Raw genomic sequence first — 18,300 nt, 5'->3', positions numbered from 1 at the left:
TGCATTCTATTTCATCTGTTCAGATTTAGCAACGCAATCAATACTCTTGACCTAAATAAAAGAAAATATATACCTAGCTATTTTTGATGTGGCTGATTATCCCCAAACAAACATCGAAAAATGAACCCAAGGGCGATAGTTGGGATCTCTGTAATTTGGCATCCATTCGACACCCGAAATCAAATGCTTAATTGAATCATTTCAAACCAACTATCGGTCCACATTGACGCCAACGCGGGTTTCTCATTCATTACACGAGGTTGATCTTTTTTTATTGCTTGTATCCTTTACTTTCAGCAAAATGAAGAATACGTTGTCACTCTGGACGGCCGTTATGGTGCTGGTGTGCGTTAGCCTGCAGGTGTCTGCACTACCGTACAGTGACACTAGAGTTTTGCAGGTAGGCTTTAAACGATCTTATATAAATAGCAATGATAACCACATACAACACATACCACATACGCTTTATCCTCGGTGGCTCTGTTGACAACCCGTCAATCTTTTTCCCTTTATAAATATTAAACTATCTACAATAAGTCATTCTCCTGAGATGGTCCACACGTTCATTCATCCTTAACCGCACGCACTGTCCCGATTACTAGTGCACTAATCTGTCTCCTTCAGCATCTGTCATCCAAGCAATCAGTCACTACATCTGTCAACCGGTTTGCGTTAAAATGACAGTTAATTAGTATAGCTGTCGGTATCCGGTCGAGGGAAAAAGCGTGTGAACTGCGCTGCCAACAGCTAGTGCCTGTGGCGCGTGGTATCTACACCGACGGTGATGACGTTGACTTCCAGAGAAGAACTGTCTCAGCCGATTAGTTGAATGAAAAACAAGACCGTTTCATGCATACCCGCAGCTAGTCTGCGACGTCATGGTGTACCATGTTACCGTGCCAATTTGGGCGAAATTTCACTTGTGGTTCATCTTTTTGATCGTATGATACGAACGTGCCTAATTGTTCACGGACAAGGCCAGGTGTAGCTTTCCAGTTGAAACCGACAACGAACGAAATTAATCAACCGTCGCGGATCAGATAGTTAAATTACTCGCATGTTCGCGAGCTCATTCAGCTAAGGACCATTAACTTTAAGTGTTGAGTTAAGGAAATAATTGTATTGATAATCACTTCCCAGGTTTAGAGTTGTAAGTAGGTTGTCAAACCTACCGTCATGTAAATATGCATTCTGTTTTTCAACATGTAACTAGTCAAATTAAAGGACACCCGCAGCTCTTGGTGAAGTCCCTGGACAATACACATTTCTGCTGTTGGATGTTACTGAACAACAATATCTTGTGTAACTTCCATAGCATGGCCAGTTTCCAGAAAAATACAAACGTGGGACTAGGAAACGTTGGCGGGTGTGTAGCTGCCTCAGATTGTTCAGTTAATGTCTAATTTCCCTTGACTATGTCGCCGTCCCGCGTACCGGTATGCGTTGCAGGAGCTCCGAAACAATGCCACCTCCTATTCTTGCGAATCTGCCCACCGAAGCATGGCCCATCATGGGCGACAAGTACGCGTGCACGCTCACCCAACCCTGCTGTTGCACCTGCGAATGCGACGAATGCAGCGGACAGTGTTTATGTGATTTATTCAACCGTTTTCCAGTATTCGAAGTGCTTTGGGAAATTGTACCATTTCCAGCGCGACTGCATCGCCCCGGGGTTTCCTGACCCTCCTCCTAGCTAGTGTTCAGTAGTAGCCTAGTGAATTGCGCTCCTCACACGCCCGGAAGCGTCCGTGAGGGACCAGGTCGGTCGGTCGGTCGGTCGGCCGGTCGGTTGCACCCATCACAGGCAAGTGGGCACGCTGCATCCCGCATCGCGTTGTAAGTTTCATTTTCCCTTGCCACACGGTGATGAGCACGTGCATCGAACGGAGGTGCGGTGCCTTGAATGGTTTTGCTGGGATAATGGGGTCCTTGGCAGCCCATTGTCCATAACCGAAGGATACTTAGTGGCGGTACGTTGTGATGAAATTAATTTGATGCACTCGACGGTTACATCCATGCAGGTGACGCGATGGAGACGTTGAGTGATGCGTTTACAGGTTTTTTTTCGCGTGTTTACGTTCGTATTTGTTATCCTAATAAAATGCGGTTAAAACGATCTCAAATGTGTGTTACAGTGCAATCTGTCGATGTAATCATTTGCTAATTATCATTTTCATCTTGTTTTTTTTTCCACGATTCGGTAGGATAATCGTTTGCTGTCGCTGAAACGGACGAAACCGTCGCTGTCGATCGTCAACCCACTCGACGTGCTACGGCAACGGATCATCCTCGAGATGGCACGAAGGCAGATGCGCGAAAACACCAGACAGGTAGGAATGCGTCGTGGCATTGCTGTAATGTTGATGATTTTTATCTGAAAATTCGACCATGGCGAATGAACGAACAAAAAGTATTACTTATGCCTGTTTATCCATAACCATCGATTCTGCCAACGGGCGGTCATTCTCTCACGTTTTCAGGCTCATCCTTTTGGCCGCGATGGTGCTTAAATACAGGGGACATACAGCTATCGGTTGTATTTAGAAATTATCCTTATTATACGAGACGGTGCGTTACAAAATTGTATGTTATCTCGATCCTAGACATATGAAAGGGATTCAAATTAAAGTACACGAAGCAAACAGTACACGTTGCTTTCTGCTTCTAGCTTTAAGATCTCATTGCTCGTAACAAACTAAGCTCACCCTCGAAGTCTTAGAATCTGGACATGGGCTGTCAACAGCTCCTATGTAATCCGCTGTTCTCGATCTTGGGCGTTAAGAAGCTAAGCCAGACACCGCGTCGGCCCCGAAAGGGTACTTCGAGAATACATTATGATTTATGATGAGGGAAAAACCTTTTCCTTCGGGTTACGGTTGTAGTGTTTACGTTTCGATTCGCCTACGTGCCACGTATGGGAGAGTGGCTTTCTGTAGGTGAAATTCTTTCGTGGAAGCAGCATGATCCGTTCCACTTGGGTGCGCCATTTTGGTAGTTCTTTATTTAATTCCTTACGAAATAACCATCAACACGTCTCACGTGGAAGCACAACATGTGTCTAAAGATGCGCAGGATATTGAAGAAAAAATCCCTATCAGGACCCTTTCATTCGATTGGTGTATAAAGCAGAGGCAATACTACCGAAAGCACCCAATTATTAGGAACTTCATTTTTGAATCATTATGCTCTTGATTGCACATTCAATAAATCGATCTCTTTGTTGCTTCTTTTTGGGGATTGGTTCAATTACCCTGAGCCGAGGGTAAGAGCCTCGTTATTCCAACAAATCAACACCAACGCCAAAGCTTATGTGCCCTAACCGAATATTACACAGAAGCGTGATGTTTCTCTACTTACGCAAGCAGTTGCTTCCGAGACTGGAGAAAACATATTTTTTCATTAGAAATTACCTCAAAGAAACCTACCAACAGTGCGTACAGTGGCACGTGCTTTGGTTACAGGACACAAGTTACTCTGAAAGGGAAGCTGTTTGACTTCAACGCTTTATGAACTAAAAAAAATTTCTTTCCTAGCATCTAGTTCTTTCCGCTAAATAAGGACATAGGGCACATAATAAAAAGAGTAACTTGTAACTGATGCTGGTTAAATACTGGTCACATGCAAAATAATCCTTCAAGCTAAATGAAAGCTTTAAGATGGTTTTCGACGATTCCAAAGGTAAACGAAATATTTATCGTACGAACGTTTGTTTTAAATTGGAAAAGTTTGCTTACACTTTCCGATAAATGTTTTCATCTCCAAGAACGCCATTTGTAGAAGTGCAAAATCGGGCTTGCATTCAAACTATACCCTAATAGCGCTGCTTGTTTTCTTTGGCAGCTTGTACAAGCCATTATGCGCTGCCCGGTGCTCGTCGAATCCTTCGCATAACACGCTTATGTTCATGGGATCAGTTAGTCGTGTTTATCGGTGTACGCTACTCGCTAGTACTGAAACGATTGTACAGATTGCGGAAACTTTTTCGATCTGCAAACGCTCTGTGTGGTGAAAATCCGGACCAATGCTCGAAGGAAAGCGAAAACGAACCAACTTCAAGCGTGAATTTGATCGATTCAAACGGGAAATTGTTGGCTATTTTTGGGTAATGACGTTTTCCAGCCAAGTTCCCTTACACGTGTCGCGAAAAGGAAACAAACATGAAAGGGAACTGTACGTTTAGAAGAAATTACATGGCTCCCCTCACGTTATTGTCGTTGGCGTGCGTTTGTTTCGACCGGCAGGTCAAAGAAGCGCCTCGTAAAGATCACGCATCAGAGCAGCACGCTACTTGGTGACATTTACATTGATACCGTGATTACAGCGAAATGAAATAATGTTACATGAAATCGAAGGAAATTGACATTTTCGCTTTAAATATTCCTGAAACACGCCGTCAATCGGTATGTGGCTGTCGTACCCGGCTGCGCTTTCTCCGGTGACAGGATATGAGACAGCGCTCTCTCTATCTCTCTCGCTCTATCTCTCTGTTTGGGGACTTTCATCCAACGCAAATTGGATTTTATTTTCTAATCTGGTGGTAGGGCAAGCATTATATATTTTTTTGATATGTTGTTATGTGTTGATCTTCAACGTCTCTATCAAATCAGGTCCTAGAAATATCGACGCCACTTGCGAAGCCCGTTGTGGCTAGCTTACATCAAGTTTTGGCCCGTTTTGTCTCCATTACACGGTTGGTGTTTATTTCGGGCGATTCGTCGTCAATTGGTGTGAACGTTCGGCACGACGAATTGGTCGAGGATTTTCCATGTCGACAGTGGAAGGTCGCTCGCAAAGAAAAGGCATAAAAACACACATACACACATCAGCCTCGGCCCGGGGCAAAAACGATCGACCGCTTACGCACGCAAACATCCCATCAAACTGTAATGATTCCAATTTGCGTAAGCCGAAACGTCACACAACGTGAGACGTCGATGCTCATCATTACCAACCGTATATGTGGCGGAAATGCGGAAATGCAAATTGTTATTTCATTGAAATTTGACACAATTTCGTTCTGCAGTGAGCAGGAACGCGTGCGTGCGCTGGGACATGCAGTGAAATCGGATTTTTTTAACATCCTCTGAGATTGGATTCTAATGTGCGATTACTATGTGAGACAATGTTTAGGAATGTGGCAGAAGAATCTCCGTATAAATGGAGCCGGTGACGTCAATCAATAGGACTTTAGCGTTAGGAATTATATGCGAGAATATTTCTGCAATTCTGAGCAAATGAGGGCAACTATTGCAGTTGTTTTACCCACCTGATACCTGATTGAACGTATCTGTGCCGAACAGGACTTACCTATTGATGGGTTTTATTTGATTTACATCTGTGCTCATTACCCGCCCGGATACGATCCGGGAGGGGCTAATTGAGCTTCGAGACTTCAAAGACTTCCGATCGGCTTGGAAATACAACAGCGATCTTCGCATTTCCTGTGCATTAATTAGCATCGTTTATGATTGATTGTGCTAGTTAGATGGCGAACAAAAAAAAACACGACTCTGCCATGTCTCGCTTGCCATACCTGAGACCTGCAATTTGTATGGCTACGGTAAATGGCTCAATTTTCAATTTATTCATTGCATTTCTTTTTTGTCAGGCAGGCTGGAAGATTTTTTTTCTCTCCCTTCTGCCTTACTGCAGCATGGTTTAGGAGCTGAAATTAACAACGAGAGAATAAAAAGAACTAGAAAAAAGCACGACTGGAAATCCACCCGCCGACCATCGTTTGGCTGACTTAATCAAGCCCGGCTAATGATGCTGCAGGCCGGAAATGATATTTTCCCGTTTCCTGCTCGCATTGCCCGACCAGCCGGTGGATGGGGCAATGAAATTATTTCTCGTGGGAAAGGCTCGTGTCAGGAAATGGAATAAAAATCAGTACCACCGTTCGCGCAACAATGGATACGCGTATAGATGGCAGGCACGGTCCTGGCACGGCGAAAGACAATGGTAGAAGGAAGGAAGTGATTGGAAAGTAGCAAAGCGGCCAGGTGGAAATAAAAATGAAAGTTTCCCCGGGTTCATAAAATTGTCACCGGAAAACGGGCCCGGAACGAACGGAGCTGCAGAGAACGGGACCAAGGGCGGATAAAACATCGTCGGCTCGTCGGCTTTGATTTTCTCGGTCGAATTGTTAAACACACAGCGTAGGAAAATGGCCACTCTCCGCCACGAACGGTAGTCTGCTAGCACAGGTGTGATATTATTTCAGAACGATTTTGCAAGAACACCTCTCACAGGGAGACGGTTTAATGAAAACACGGTTTCATTAATTGGATTCATCATCGGCAGATGTTGAAATGAAAGCGAGTAACCTGTCAAGCGATGGTACTAACATTGCGTCTACTTCTTTTTCTTCGTCCCCACCAGGTGGAACTAAACAAGGCCCTGCTGAGAGAAATCGGAAAGCGCAGCAGCAACATGTACGATGGAGGAGAATACCCGCCCAACTATTCCAGCTACGATCGCAAGGCGTATAGTCAACGCATCGCTGCAGATCCGGTTCGTGGTCGTACTCAGGCCACAGATGAACTGGATGCGATGGTCGAGGCATTCATGCGCTATAACCAGCTAGCGGCACAGGACCGGAAGCCACATCGGGCCCACACCGCCAACGATCGATCCTCGCTCTCTGGCAACGAGAACGGCATTCTGACAGGACAACCTCAACCGGATGCGGAACCGTCTCAGCGCCAAACGCTGCATGGTCACTTCAACAACGAACAGGACGATCTCAAGACGAAGGAACAAGCTCTCAGGCAATCGCTTGCGGCCGGCCAGGAGCAGCAGGACAGCACCGACGAGAATGGCGTCAACGACGAACAGGACGAGGAACCGGTGAGCGGCAGTAATGGCGCTCTGGAGACCAATCAGCAGACGCCGAATGAGCGGACCACTGGGGGTGAGTTCGGCCCACGGTACGTCTACGGTATGTACAAAAGCCGATACGCAAACTAAACCCATGTCCTCTCTGCGGCAACGACCCACTCGACACGACGCCCTCTACACGACCGGTTCTGGAACTAGCGCTATCTTCACCTCGAATCTGACCGCAGGTACTTGAATATCTTGGAATGCCAAAACGAAACAAAAATCCTACAAAATATCACATACGCTCACACGGCGTCGCGTGTACTTATACGAGCGACTAATAAAGAGAAACACAAAAGAGTAACGACCGCCACAACAGGCAAATGGTGAACGTAACTGACGAAACCTCTATTTACAAATTAGATGGCCCCGTGGGGATCCTACGGCGCGGCGTGCAAAGAAAGAAAGGCACCACGGCGCAGAACAAATAACCACGATTTACCGCCGCAAAAGTTTACCAATTTATTCTCACCAAACCTGTAGACGCACTCGGGCGCGTCACATCAATCAGCGCCAAAGCGATTGCAAAACCATGGGATACCGCGCCGCTGGTAGTTTGAAATCCTTGCTTGTCCCAATCTGAATAGGTCGTCCCAAAAAACGACGGGGAGTGACGGCCTGATTGGTAGAGTTTTTTTTGAGCTAGAATTTTCACGGCGATTCCTGGACTTATGACGTTAGCGTTAGTGATTTTTTTTTTCAATTTGTGAACTCTCTGTTTTTTCATTCCACCAAAAAAGTCCACTTTAAGAAAGCTATCGAAATAGGCTGTGGTTAAGTGTCAAGAAAGCTGCTCCGATTTTACGCCAATACGGCTACCATAGCTTTGCTTCGGATAATCCCAACGTGGTGCGTATAATGCCGTGGAAAAGTGGTGAATTGTTAAGCAGCCTTACACACATAACACTTCTATACCTCTATCGACCGGCGTAAGTGTTAGACCGGTTGTATCTGCTTCGGCGGACGGGCATAACGATGCATTTTCCAGCGATGCGTGACAGGGAGCCATTTGGCAGCCGGATGATAAGCAGCACTGTAGGCTGTAACTCATGGAGCATCCCACGCCTTCTCTTCTCGGCCGGGAGATATGGGGTGGGAAAATGAAGAAAAATTTCACGCACACCTTATTGCCTTCCCTGTTGTTGTTACACGATAGTTGGTCCTGTTCTTTTTCCCTGAATCCATTCATCACAAAAAAAGGTTCTTCTTCATGGCTCCACCGCTAGCTCAAGGTAAATATGACGGTAGTGGATGATGCTGAAAATGTGTTAGAAGTATCTTTCGTCCCGCTGCGTCAGTGGGGGTGGACGACCTTACCGGGTGTGCTTTCTAGAGCGTCCCCGACTCCTGCTGGGAGGTTGCACGATGAATAAATTCCACGTTGCCACTGACATTTCCGGAGAGCAGGTCGCATAATTGTTAATGACTGCTGTGGAAGGGTAAAAGAGGCGTTTCCGTGTATTGTGTTTTCATTTTTTTTTGTCGCTGTATTTCCTTCAACCGAAACAAAGCGAAAATGTTCCTTCTCTCAACCTTCACCCCTTTCCTTCACCGTGTTTTAGCATCCACGTCTCGCGTACAGATACCAGGCTTTCTGACGAGTGTATCTTCCGGATTTCACGTTTTGGCATGAAGCCAAAACATTTTCCATCTCCCATTGAGCCAGTCGTGGAATGAAGCAGCCTGAAAAGCCCCATGAAACAACCCCCCAAAAAGGCGGATGCAACGAGTGGAAAATTACTCGCACAAGCCACCACCCACAAAATGACCCGGGCGAACATTTGTCGTCGCCAACGTTACCTCCGTTGCCTCGTGAGAGAAAGACACGCAGCTTCCCCAGGATCCAAGTATCCACAGCAACCCAGGTGTGCACGCTGCGTGAAGAATGCGTGCTTCGTCGACATTTGACAGGCTTGATTGCTGTTGGTTCGTTTTACCTCACCGACCATTTTACGTTCTTTCAAAGCCCCCTTTCTTTGCTGGAAGTCGTCTACAAGTAATAACAAGATCGTTATGTGTTATCCGGTGTTACATAGAATTACGTTAGCCTTCGCGCACTTTTAATCTTGTGGCTGGCAAGACTGTGTAGTTGAAGTATTCCTCCTCGCGATGCGTGTGTTTATGAGTCGGGTTAAACATTATTATGCGTCGTTAACGTCATAAGACACGAATGTCGAGTATTATAGAAGCTTTCAAACTAAACAGTATTCGATTATGCTTTATGTTTTATTACGTTCAACCTCACATGAATTGCTCGTCTAAGCAGTGTACAGGAGGAAGTTGTGGGCTCTTTGGGGGAGAGATGATTATTTATGAATCCAAAAAAGGTTAATCAAACAATACTGCAACCATGGGCAGCTAAGAAAATGTGAATGCAAACTGAATGCTATTTGTAAGGTGTAAACAAATCGCAATTCGCCAGTAGTCAATAGCCAATTAGCGCGAGCGGAAACCTATCGACAAAAAAATAAACAAACAAAGCATAGCTTGCTACCCAGAAACAGTGCCCGGGAAACCGGAAAATGCTAGCGTCTGTTGCAGGCAGCAACCGAAAACGATACCGTTTTTCAGTTTTCCGCGGTAAAGTAATAAGCCTAATGGGAGAGGGAAAAGCAAAAACTCTCAACCCTCTACGCAGTGATGCTTAATATAAACTAACCACTTTGACCGGAAAGAATAAAGAGAAGAATCACCAATCTTAAGCATCGTTGAAGAATAATGCTCCACTGATATCTACTCACTGAATTGATTTGCATTCCGTTGAAGATAGAAGTAGCAAACTGCTATACCAATAATCATAAATCTATCAGGGTCCAGAGATCCATGAGAGCTTGAGGAGAAACGTTCCCGAAACGTTCTATTATTGGAAGCACACAGATAGTTGTCCAAATATGTGAGCATAACTGATGGCGAAACTGTCGACAGATTTTAAGAAGAAGTATTAGTGGGCATCCAAACTGGTTCGGAATCTTAACCGGAGGGGAAAGCATCGACAGTATACTGCACTGAAATGGGGTGAAATGGGCGCTATGTTATGCACTGGAAAGATAAGCGAATACTACACTTTCTTGTACGTGAAACTTCACACCCACCTAACCAGATAACTAACTTATAAACGAAACCGCAAACCAAACCTATTGCTAACAATTCCCATGGCATATAGTTGAGCGATCCATACCAGCAGCTCTGAGCCGATGCCACTGCTCTATTGTACATATTCTTGACGTATTTGAACTATAAAGAAAAAAAAAACTAGCATTCCATGCTCATATAAATAAAGAGAAAATACTGACAAACCAGCAAAGAAAGATACAAAACCGAACCTAAGCCAACCTACACAAATGGTATAAATAAAGAATTTAATTTCTAAGAGCAACATGTTATTGAGAGCACAAACGCCGAATCATCTCGTAGCGATGATAGAGAATATCATCATTCTATTTAAAAAAAATGAAAACGACATTGCCAACCATCTTGATGACATTCTTCTCGTTGGACAACTCGTTCTTTTGCAGTAAAAAGAGGTAAGATTTCACACTATAAATGATATACTTTTTCTTTTTCTTCTTTATTTCTTCCGGTACACGATCAAGGCCTACCTTGCTATGCTTAGCCAAGGCTTTCTATGACTTGGAATTTCTCGTAGCTGGATAGTCAGTCCTGCGTGCGGCAGACGACATTCGATCCCGATAAAAATGATATACTTACTTAGCGCTTGTTTCCACCAAGAACTCCGCACAAAACCGTCTAGAAATGCTTCGTGTTTTTTGTGTGCAAATTTGAAAGGTTGTTTTTATTAACTCAACTTGCTGTAACAATCGTAAAACACGACTAAAGAACTCTCTAACTGTAGAACACTAAACTGCATCACAATTGTGTTTGCTTTTAACAGCTTTTGAAAGTAAGAACAATTTTGTATATTTTTTTCAACAGAAAAACCGCAAACAATTTTCAAAGGGTTTGTTGAACATTGTGAAAGCTACGTAAACATCTGTGCATATTCGTTCGTTGCATTTTTCTTGCATTCTGCACCAATCGATGAACGACTTCCTGTTTCCTGTACCGCTGTCACAACGCTGCACCGACTTAAGGTGGTGAGAATTCAAACGTGCCATTATTATTATTTATTTAGGGACGGTCAAACGTGCCATTATTATGTTGTCAGCAAAATATATATGACGCTTCAACAAACACATGCACTCCAATATGCAGCGCCTACTTGATGTCGCAAAGTAACGCAACTCCTCGCAGCGTCCAGTGGCGCGGATTGAAATCCGTCTCGAAATCGATCGAACCGACGTACTTCAGATCGGTGCGCTGTGGTTTCCGGTAGATGGGACACTCGTACAGCCGCGGGTCCTTACCAGCGGTCGTGTTGATCGCGTAAATGTAAATAACCGGCATCTGCTCGTACAGTACCTTAGGTTTCGACTCGATAAGCTTACCGCTTCGCCGGTCGAGCGATGCACCTGTACCAAATGGAAGTCGAATGACAAACGTAAATAAACGTCGATTACACAGCCGCGGAAGCAATAGCACGCACCTTCCAAAAACAGGCCGTACACGTAGACGCCCTCCTGGGGCGAGTCGTGGATATCCTCTTTGTTGTGGCGCGTAATTTGATTCTGCAACACCACCGAATCCAAGGCCCAGCCCTTGTGGGCTCGCGTTACCTCCTGTCATGGGTGGCGATGTGAATTGAAAAAAAAACGCATAAATCACCTCACAAGACCAATTCCTGTACACACAAACAATCAATCAGCACTTTTACACCAAGTTCCAGCACCAGTTTATTTGCATGGTGGTGTCAATGTCCTGCGTCACAAACAGTTTAATAGCAAACATCGTATTAAAGAGAAGCAAAAATTAATACATTCATTGTAGAGGGCTTTAAATCAAGCTTAAAGATGCATCCTCAAATGCACATTATTCATAAATCCACTCTTGCTTCAATTAGTCGTAAAATTTGCACATCATCCGATGCAAGTTAACCTTGGCTTTGATGTCGATTCCCTCGCACCAGTCTAAAAGCATAGCCTACTCTTTCACAAATCGTTTCATCTTTGAGCTCGACCTGGAAAACGATTGAATTGTCCAATCAACAGACAGCGGGCGAGCTTGTACCGGCTTAAAGAGGTTATCCGCATGGTCTCTTCATCATAAGCCATCGTCTTGCGGCAGGTGCATCCAGCGCCAAAAACAGCATTGTAAGGCTACAGTAACTGCTGCCACGGGGAGTCGCAAGATGGAGGACCACCGTAACTCAATTGCCCACCGAGAGCAACGTGTTGAGGCAAAGTGCTGTCCGGTGAGCCAACAAACCGGCCCCAGTTTTAGTTAGGCTTCAACCGCACGCTCCTAGTACGAAGCACCAGCCACCATTGTTTACCGCTCGTTAGTCGGTGCATAAATCCCTGACAAAGCCGAGGGAACGCATGGGTTGGCCCATGCTTTTGAATCTCTCACTGGCTTCATCCGTCTAGGCTCTCCGTCACGCTCTCGTTCTTATGCGCGTCATGCATTGATATTCTCGTCGCACAAGGAGTTTTGCGTGACATCATCGGGGCTCTTGGACAAAAATACTAACTTGAAACTCAAACAAATGCCAACTTTCCAAGGAGCAGCGACTTCGCGCGTCTCACGTTGGCAAGCAGGTGGATAGCATCAAGCGAAGGATACTCAGAGTGAAAACAGAGAAAAAGAGACTCCACAATTCTTCCCGGCTGGTCCTGCTACATCTTATTAGGTAAACACGGCACGAATCCCCATATCGTATGAGGGGCCGTTACCGTAAATCATCTTCCGCCTCACCAACGGCAAAACAAAACAGGACCATTCCTGCGAGAGTGAGAGAGATCCGTGCCTAAGGCTCTGTTCCATTATTCTATCCACTCTTGATGTAAGTCCATCATCATCGACAGTGTTATCATTATGATTGTAATCGGCTTCATCAACGGATCCGTTTTCTTGATACTTCATCTTCTTTTCGCTCAGCAATGCCAGGACACACCAATGTGCCAGTACCGTGATGGATACACAACAAATGCAGTGTATAACAACGCATAGCACCTGTTTTGCCTCATTACGCCATAATTAAAATACTTCAGAGATTTACAATGAGTTTAAGACCGATGCTAATACTAACGCTAACGCAAGTACAGCTAAGTGAAGCTGCTTCCATCACGATGTGGCTGATGAGATGCTAATGATTAAATTAATCCTTCTCGACGACAACACCGGCAGGAACACTTAACGCATCCGGTTGCTTGCCCACCCACCGTCCTGCACAGCTCGTGGCCTCGTCAAGAACGCCTAAAATGACGTCAGGACGCGTAAACAGGCCGTCACGTAGAGCGATGCGATACGTTTTTTTTGCACCACTTTTGACGCATCACATGGCGGGGTTTTCTCTCGCGTATCCTTGCCGGTTAATCATTTTTCCTGAGCTACCGAACAAAATGAGCGACGGAGTTAGTTAAAATAAAAACAAAATAACATTCCATTGAAGAGATAATGAGATCCAGCGTAACATGTGACCCCTTTAGTAGGTGTTTGTAAAAGATTATAATGCAAGAGCAACAATTTTTCAAAAACCGTTGGCATTTACTATCGATGTTTTATTATATGTAAACAGTGGTATAAAAACAGCAGTTCTAATGTTACACCATTTTTAACCTACTTTCTCGTTAATCAATGTTTGTAATAGAAAAATTCGATGTTATAGAAAGTAGTTAATATTGAGGCGAATATTTATGCAAATTTTTCGCAAAAAATAATGCCTTAAAGTTTATTGCAATCCGAGAGCACCAAGCGATGTAGAATAGAAACTAATTATTCTGTAATAAAGAGCAACCGATAAAGAGAAACAATCTCATCATGTTCCTCATATCTCTCCGTTAGCAATTTACGTCGCCTTGCCTGTGTTTGATTTAACAGGCGAAATGATCCATGCAAACTTCTGCTACCATGCCTGGCCAGGTTGAATCTGTGAAAATCTCTCGTGAATAAAGAAGGAAAAAACGAATGGATAATGTTGATACCAGACACGATCGTCATAATACCATTTCGTACGACTTCGTCGAAGTGCGTGACTAGCATCGGCCTGGCATTGAAATGAACCACCTATCGATTGGTAAACCAAGTGATACCGAGCGAATTATAAAGGTTGAGGCTACCCCTTTTTGCTTCGACAAGACCAGGAGAAGGAGACCATACAATTTTGCATTCTTGAATTACGACCGAACAAACACACCTACAGCGAACGATTGAACGCGTTCTATTATGGCACCACGGTGTAAGGAAAATCTTCCTCCATGGAAGGATCATAATCAAGCATAAACATGCGTATTGAGCTGTTCGCTTTGGCGTACCGAACTACTTCAAGACGCTCTTCTCTACTTACCTGTCGCATTGCGGTTAAAAATCCTTGCTGGTTGAAGAATCCAGTCATCCAGAATACCTACGAACATACAGGCGGAAAGCAAATGGAAAAGCTCAATGGACAGAAACATTAATGTCGGCGTTATTTCCGGAGTCAGTTGACGCAGCCATGAGTTATGGGGATGCACGAGCAAATCGGACTTCCTACCTTGGGTCGGTCACTGTTGATCCAAGTGCGAAACTGTTGGTTTCGCTCGAGCAGCTCCGTATACCAAAAGCCGAGCGTGGTCGATTCCCAGGAGATCTGAAACAGTGGATCAAAAATGGAATCGGTAATTGGGAGCTACATGCGCCAGAGCTCAATCGTTGACGAAGTTGGCAGGCAAAGCAGAATTGAACGAAATTCATCTAAAATCAATTAAGGAACACCTCCTATCACGTCAAATACAAAGCTATAACGGCTAGAAATGAATAAAGCTTTCAAAAAGCACATCTGAAAAAAAGCAAAGAAGCAAAATGCGGCTTGCAACGATTGAACGTAAACCTAATTTACCTTCTGCCAACGCTCAGGAATGCGAGCATCGTACATGGCGTCTAGTGATTGACGCAGGTATTGACTCATCACGATCGTACCGTCGATCGCCAGCTTCAGGTCGCACAGGTTGTTGTACACCGTGTTGATTACTCGCTGTATACGGTCAATCTCTTGTCTGAGGCAAAGCAGAGGTTAAATATTATTCGAATTGGTATCCTCTAAACAGCTTCTGTCTGACTCGTGCGTTCTCTCATCCCGTACGAACTTCGAGCAAACTGTTACATATGTATATATTTACCTGTGGCAAACTTCTTCCCACATTGTGGAACTTACCTCAGGAAAATGTTCATCGGAAGCAACGCTCCCATCCGGCTGAGAGATTCTTTCACCTCAAACGCCACGTACTGAGGTGGCAGCTTTCGCAGCATGTCACTTGCCAGCTGGAACACGATGCTCTCGCGCGTTTCGCCAGCTCCGCCGCCACCTTCCTTAGGCTGTACGCTGAGGATCGTATCCAGAATGCCCTTGGCCGTGTTAATCTGGTAGGTGATGTCCGCGTTCGAGTGCAACCCGAACACCTCCGGCGTATCGGTCGGTGGCAGCTGGTTAATGTAGTCGACGTACACCTGGATGTTGCGCGAAATCGGCACCCGGTAGCCCTTGTAGAACTCGAAGCTCGGCGTTAGCAGGTGCTCACTGAACCACACCTGCGTGAAGGTGGTCAGCAGCCGTTTGTCGAAGTCGTCGGTGACGCGCCCACCGTACATTACCTCACCGAGCATGTAGCAGAGCGTCTGCCACGATACCCCCTTCTTGGGATCCATCTCGTCCAGGTGGTTCTGGATGAACTGTACGCTGGCGGAGAAGTCCGCCTGGTTGAACTCGTACGGGATGTTCCACCCGAGCGGGCCGAACTTGCGCCGCTCCTGGACGACACAGTGCAGGAAGGCAACGGTGTACAGCAGCGGTGGCCACTGGGGTGCTGACGTGTAGTCCAAGTAGTCCTGCGTGAATGCCAGATAGCTCCGCTTCAAGCTCGCCCGTATGCCCTGAGGCGGCTCGTTTGTGAACTTGATCGCCATCTGCAACAGGCCGATCGGGAACTGCGGATGCGTCTCGGTCGTCACCCACAGCCGGAACGAATCGGCCACGTGTTCCGTCTCGATCAGCACGTCGATGATCTCGTTACAGAAGCTCAGCGAAAGGTGCACGTTCTGCAGCAGCACCCAGCCGCCCGACGCCATGCACTCGCCCATCAGCTTGCGTGCGTGGTACTCCTGGCCCTGGCCCATCGAAACCGTCTTCAGCACGATGCCTTTCACCTTGGCCAGCACGGCGATCTGGGTTGTCGGATCGGAACCGATCGACAGGATGCAGACGAGTGGTGTGCGCGGTTCCGACTCCGACCAGGTGACCTCGAGGTCGAGTATATGCATCTCGCCGTACTCCTGACCAAGGGAAGCTTCGATGTATCGGCGAGCTTGGGAGATCGTGCGATCGGGGCTCCAAGATCGGATCAATAGAAGCTTCCGAAAGACATCTAGCTCGTGCTCGTAGTCGCACGGTATTACCTCCAGCTCTGGGCGCTCCGTTTCGTACCAGTTCTTCCACTCGCGCTCGTTGTACTCGATCTTCTTCAGGATGCCCTGGAAAGTCTTGAGCTTGCTGATCTCGACCAGGTTCAGCCACGTGATGTCCAGAATCCATCGGAAAGGCTTCGGTGTGACCGCGTTCAGGTCCAACGAGGCACCTCCCTTGACGAACGCCATAAACTCATCGTGGCTGATGTTACCCTTCTGGTAGTCGATTTTTATAGCCAGCATCAGCGTGAACAGCTGCTTGTGCCGCTCGTACAAAGAGCGACTCGTGAAGGCCCACACCTCGTACGTCAGGTACTTCAGTATGATGTTGATGCGTTCCTCCGTGATGTTGCTCTTAGTCGACTTGGTGATCGAGTTGTCGAAAATGATCAGAAACTGCTTCAGCGAGTTCTGGTACATCACGTTCACGTTCGACATCTCAACGATCAGGAAGTACAGTATCGATCCGCGGGCGGCTACCGCACGGAACTCCTCGCGTGCGATCATAATCTTCTTCTCCGTTACCTCCGATATCTTGAGCTTCTGGTTCACCTCCTCCGCCGTCGTTTTCGTCTCCTGCAGCACCTCGATCAGCGCCTCGTCGTCCACCAGCGATCCCTCCGTCGACGTGAGCCGACACAGCAGGTTGCCCTCGAGCTCCTTCATGCTGCGCTGGTTCTTCATGACGCTCTCGAACAGCTGCACCCGTTCCGCCTCGAGCTCTGACTTTTCCATCAGAATCACGCGCCCCAACAACTGATCCTCCAGGCCACGCATAGTCACCGTGAAATCGATGATCGATGTCTTGGAGCTGATCTCCGGGCTGAACGGTGGGTTCGGCAACTTGGTGGTGATGTACAGCATGAAGCCGGGCATCACGTCACACTCCTTGTCACCGACCAGCACCTTCTCGATGGAGCCCGACTTTATAAAGTTCTTCTCCAGCACATTGTCAATGACTGGGTCCAGCTCCATTCCAACGTCCTCAATCAGCAGTGGCCTGCCCAGCGAGAGGCTATCCTCCAGATGCGTGCGGAAGTACTTGTGATTGAGCGAGGTGATTTGCAGCTCGTTCTGGTCCTCCTTCGATTTGATCCACAGCTTGCCCTGCGTCTGCGGGTCGATCAGCAACGGGTAGCTGCTCGACTTGGTCACTATCAGGGCGTTCTGCACCGACAGTTCGTCGTTTGGTAGACCCTGCAGGTTCCACTCGGAAATGGTCGCCGAGTCGACAAGCATGCTTATGATGTTCAGGTTCGCCGTGAACGGAATGGTGCGCGTCTTTAGGATCTCCATCCAAGTTTTCGAGAGCGTACAGCGGAACTCCTGATTGTAGGGCCCGCAGTACGACAGAAACCCTGTTGCGAGCAGCACATCGCCTACCAGCTTTCCCAGTTGTATCTTGAACTCCTTGCTTTGCTGCGTCCAGCGAGCTTTCTCGCCGCCCAAACCATTGATCAACGCCGTCGCCGCCGTCATCTTACGCAGGCAGCTGTTCGCTGCATCCGTCAACCGTTGCTTCTCCGAAACCGCCGCGTCGTACTGGTCCTTAACCTTCTGCAGTGCCGCCTCTCGTTCAGCCAGCTGGTTTTCAGCGGCTGCCAAATCTTCCATCGCAATCTACGAGCAAAGTGGGGAGAGAAATAAACACATGACGTCGTACTCGAGACGCCAGAATTCTAGTGTCTCGGATACGAGGTACAAAACACAACGAGCTGAAACCAAAAAAAGTCCAACTTTCCCAGCTCAAACACCTGCCCACCAGCCCCTTTACATACCCTTAGTCGAGCTTCCTGCAACATAAGGTTAGCCTTCAACGGCAAGACCTCCTTGTTGACACCGTGAAAGAACGCCATGGCTTTGGTCCACGACAGAAGCCCGGCAACGTCACCGCAAACTCGGCGCGCTGTGTCCATGTTGTAG

At 46.6% G+C, this 18,300-nt stretch overlaps 2 protein-coding genes across 2 annotated transcripts in view; one reads left to right on the top strand and one right to left on the bottom strand.

The window, feature by feature from the left end:
- The first annotated feature begins 301 nt into the window (after nucleotides 1-301).
- LOC128720592 (uncharacterized) lies at nucleotides 302-7,088 on the top strand. Its single transcript, XM_053814268.1, has 3 exons — nucleotides 302-400; nucleotides 2,205-2,330; nucleotides 6,382-7,088. The coding sequence occupies exons 1-3, from the start codon at nucleotides 302-304 to the stop codon at nucleotides 6,967-6,969; spliced, it is 813 nt and encodes a 270-aa protein (XP_053670243.1). The 3' UTR covers nucleotides 6,970-7,088.
- A 4,009-nt stretch (nucleotides 7,089-11,097) lies between these two features.
- The window catches only part of LOC128730874 (dynein axonemal heavy chain 5), a 21,405-nt gene continuing 14,202 nt past the window's right edge, over nucleotides 11,098-18,300 (bottom strand). Inside the window, exons 10-16 of the mRNA XM_053823961.1 lie at nucleotides 18,156-18,300; nucleotides 15,131-17,997; nucleotides 14,816-14,972; nucleotides 14,471-14,566; nucleotides 14,285-14,341; nucleotides 11,426-11,558; nucleotides 11,098-11,351 (exon numbers count right to left, since the gene is read on the bottom strand). The exon at nucleotides 18,156-18,300 is cut by the window's right edge and continues 2,785 nt beyond it. Coding sequence (XP_053679936.1) covers nucleotides 11,098-11,351; nucleotides 11,426-11,558; nucleotides 14,285-14,341; nucleotides 14,471-14,566; nucleotides 14,816-14,972; nucleotides 15,131-17,997; nucleotides 18,156-18,300 — 3,709 coding nt within the window. The remainder of the gene's footprint in view (nucleotides 11,352-11,425; nucleotides 11,559-14,284; nucleotides 14,342-14,470; nucleotides 14,567-14,815; nucleotides 14,973-15,130; nucleotides 17,998-18,155) is intronic.

Source organism: Anopheles nili, chromosome 2 (assembly GCF_943737925.1).
Source record: "Anopheles nili chromosome 2, idAnoNiliSN_F5_01, whole genome shotgun sequence".
NCBI classification, from domain to species: Eukaryota; Metazoa; Arthropoda; class Insecta; order Diptera; family Culicidae; genus Anopheles; species Anopheles nili.
This window is presented reverse-complemented; position numbering and strand designations above follow the sequence as displayed.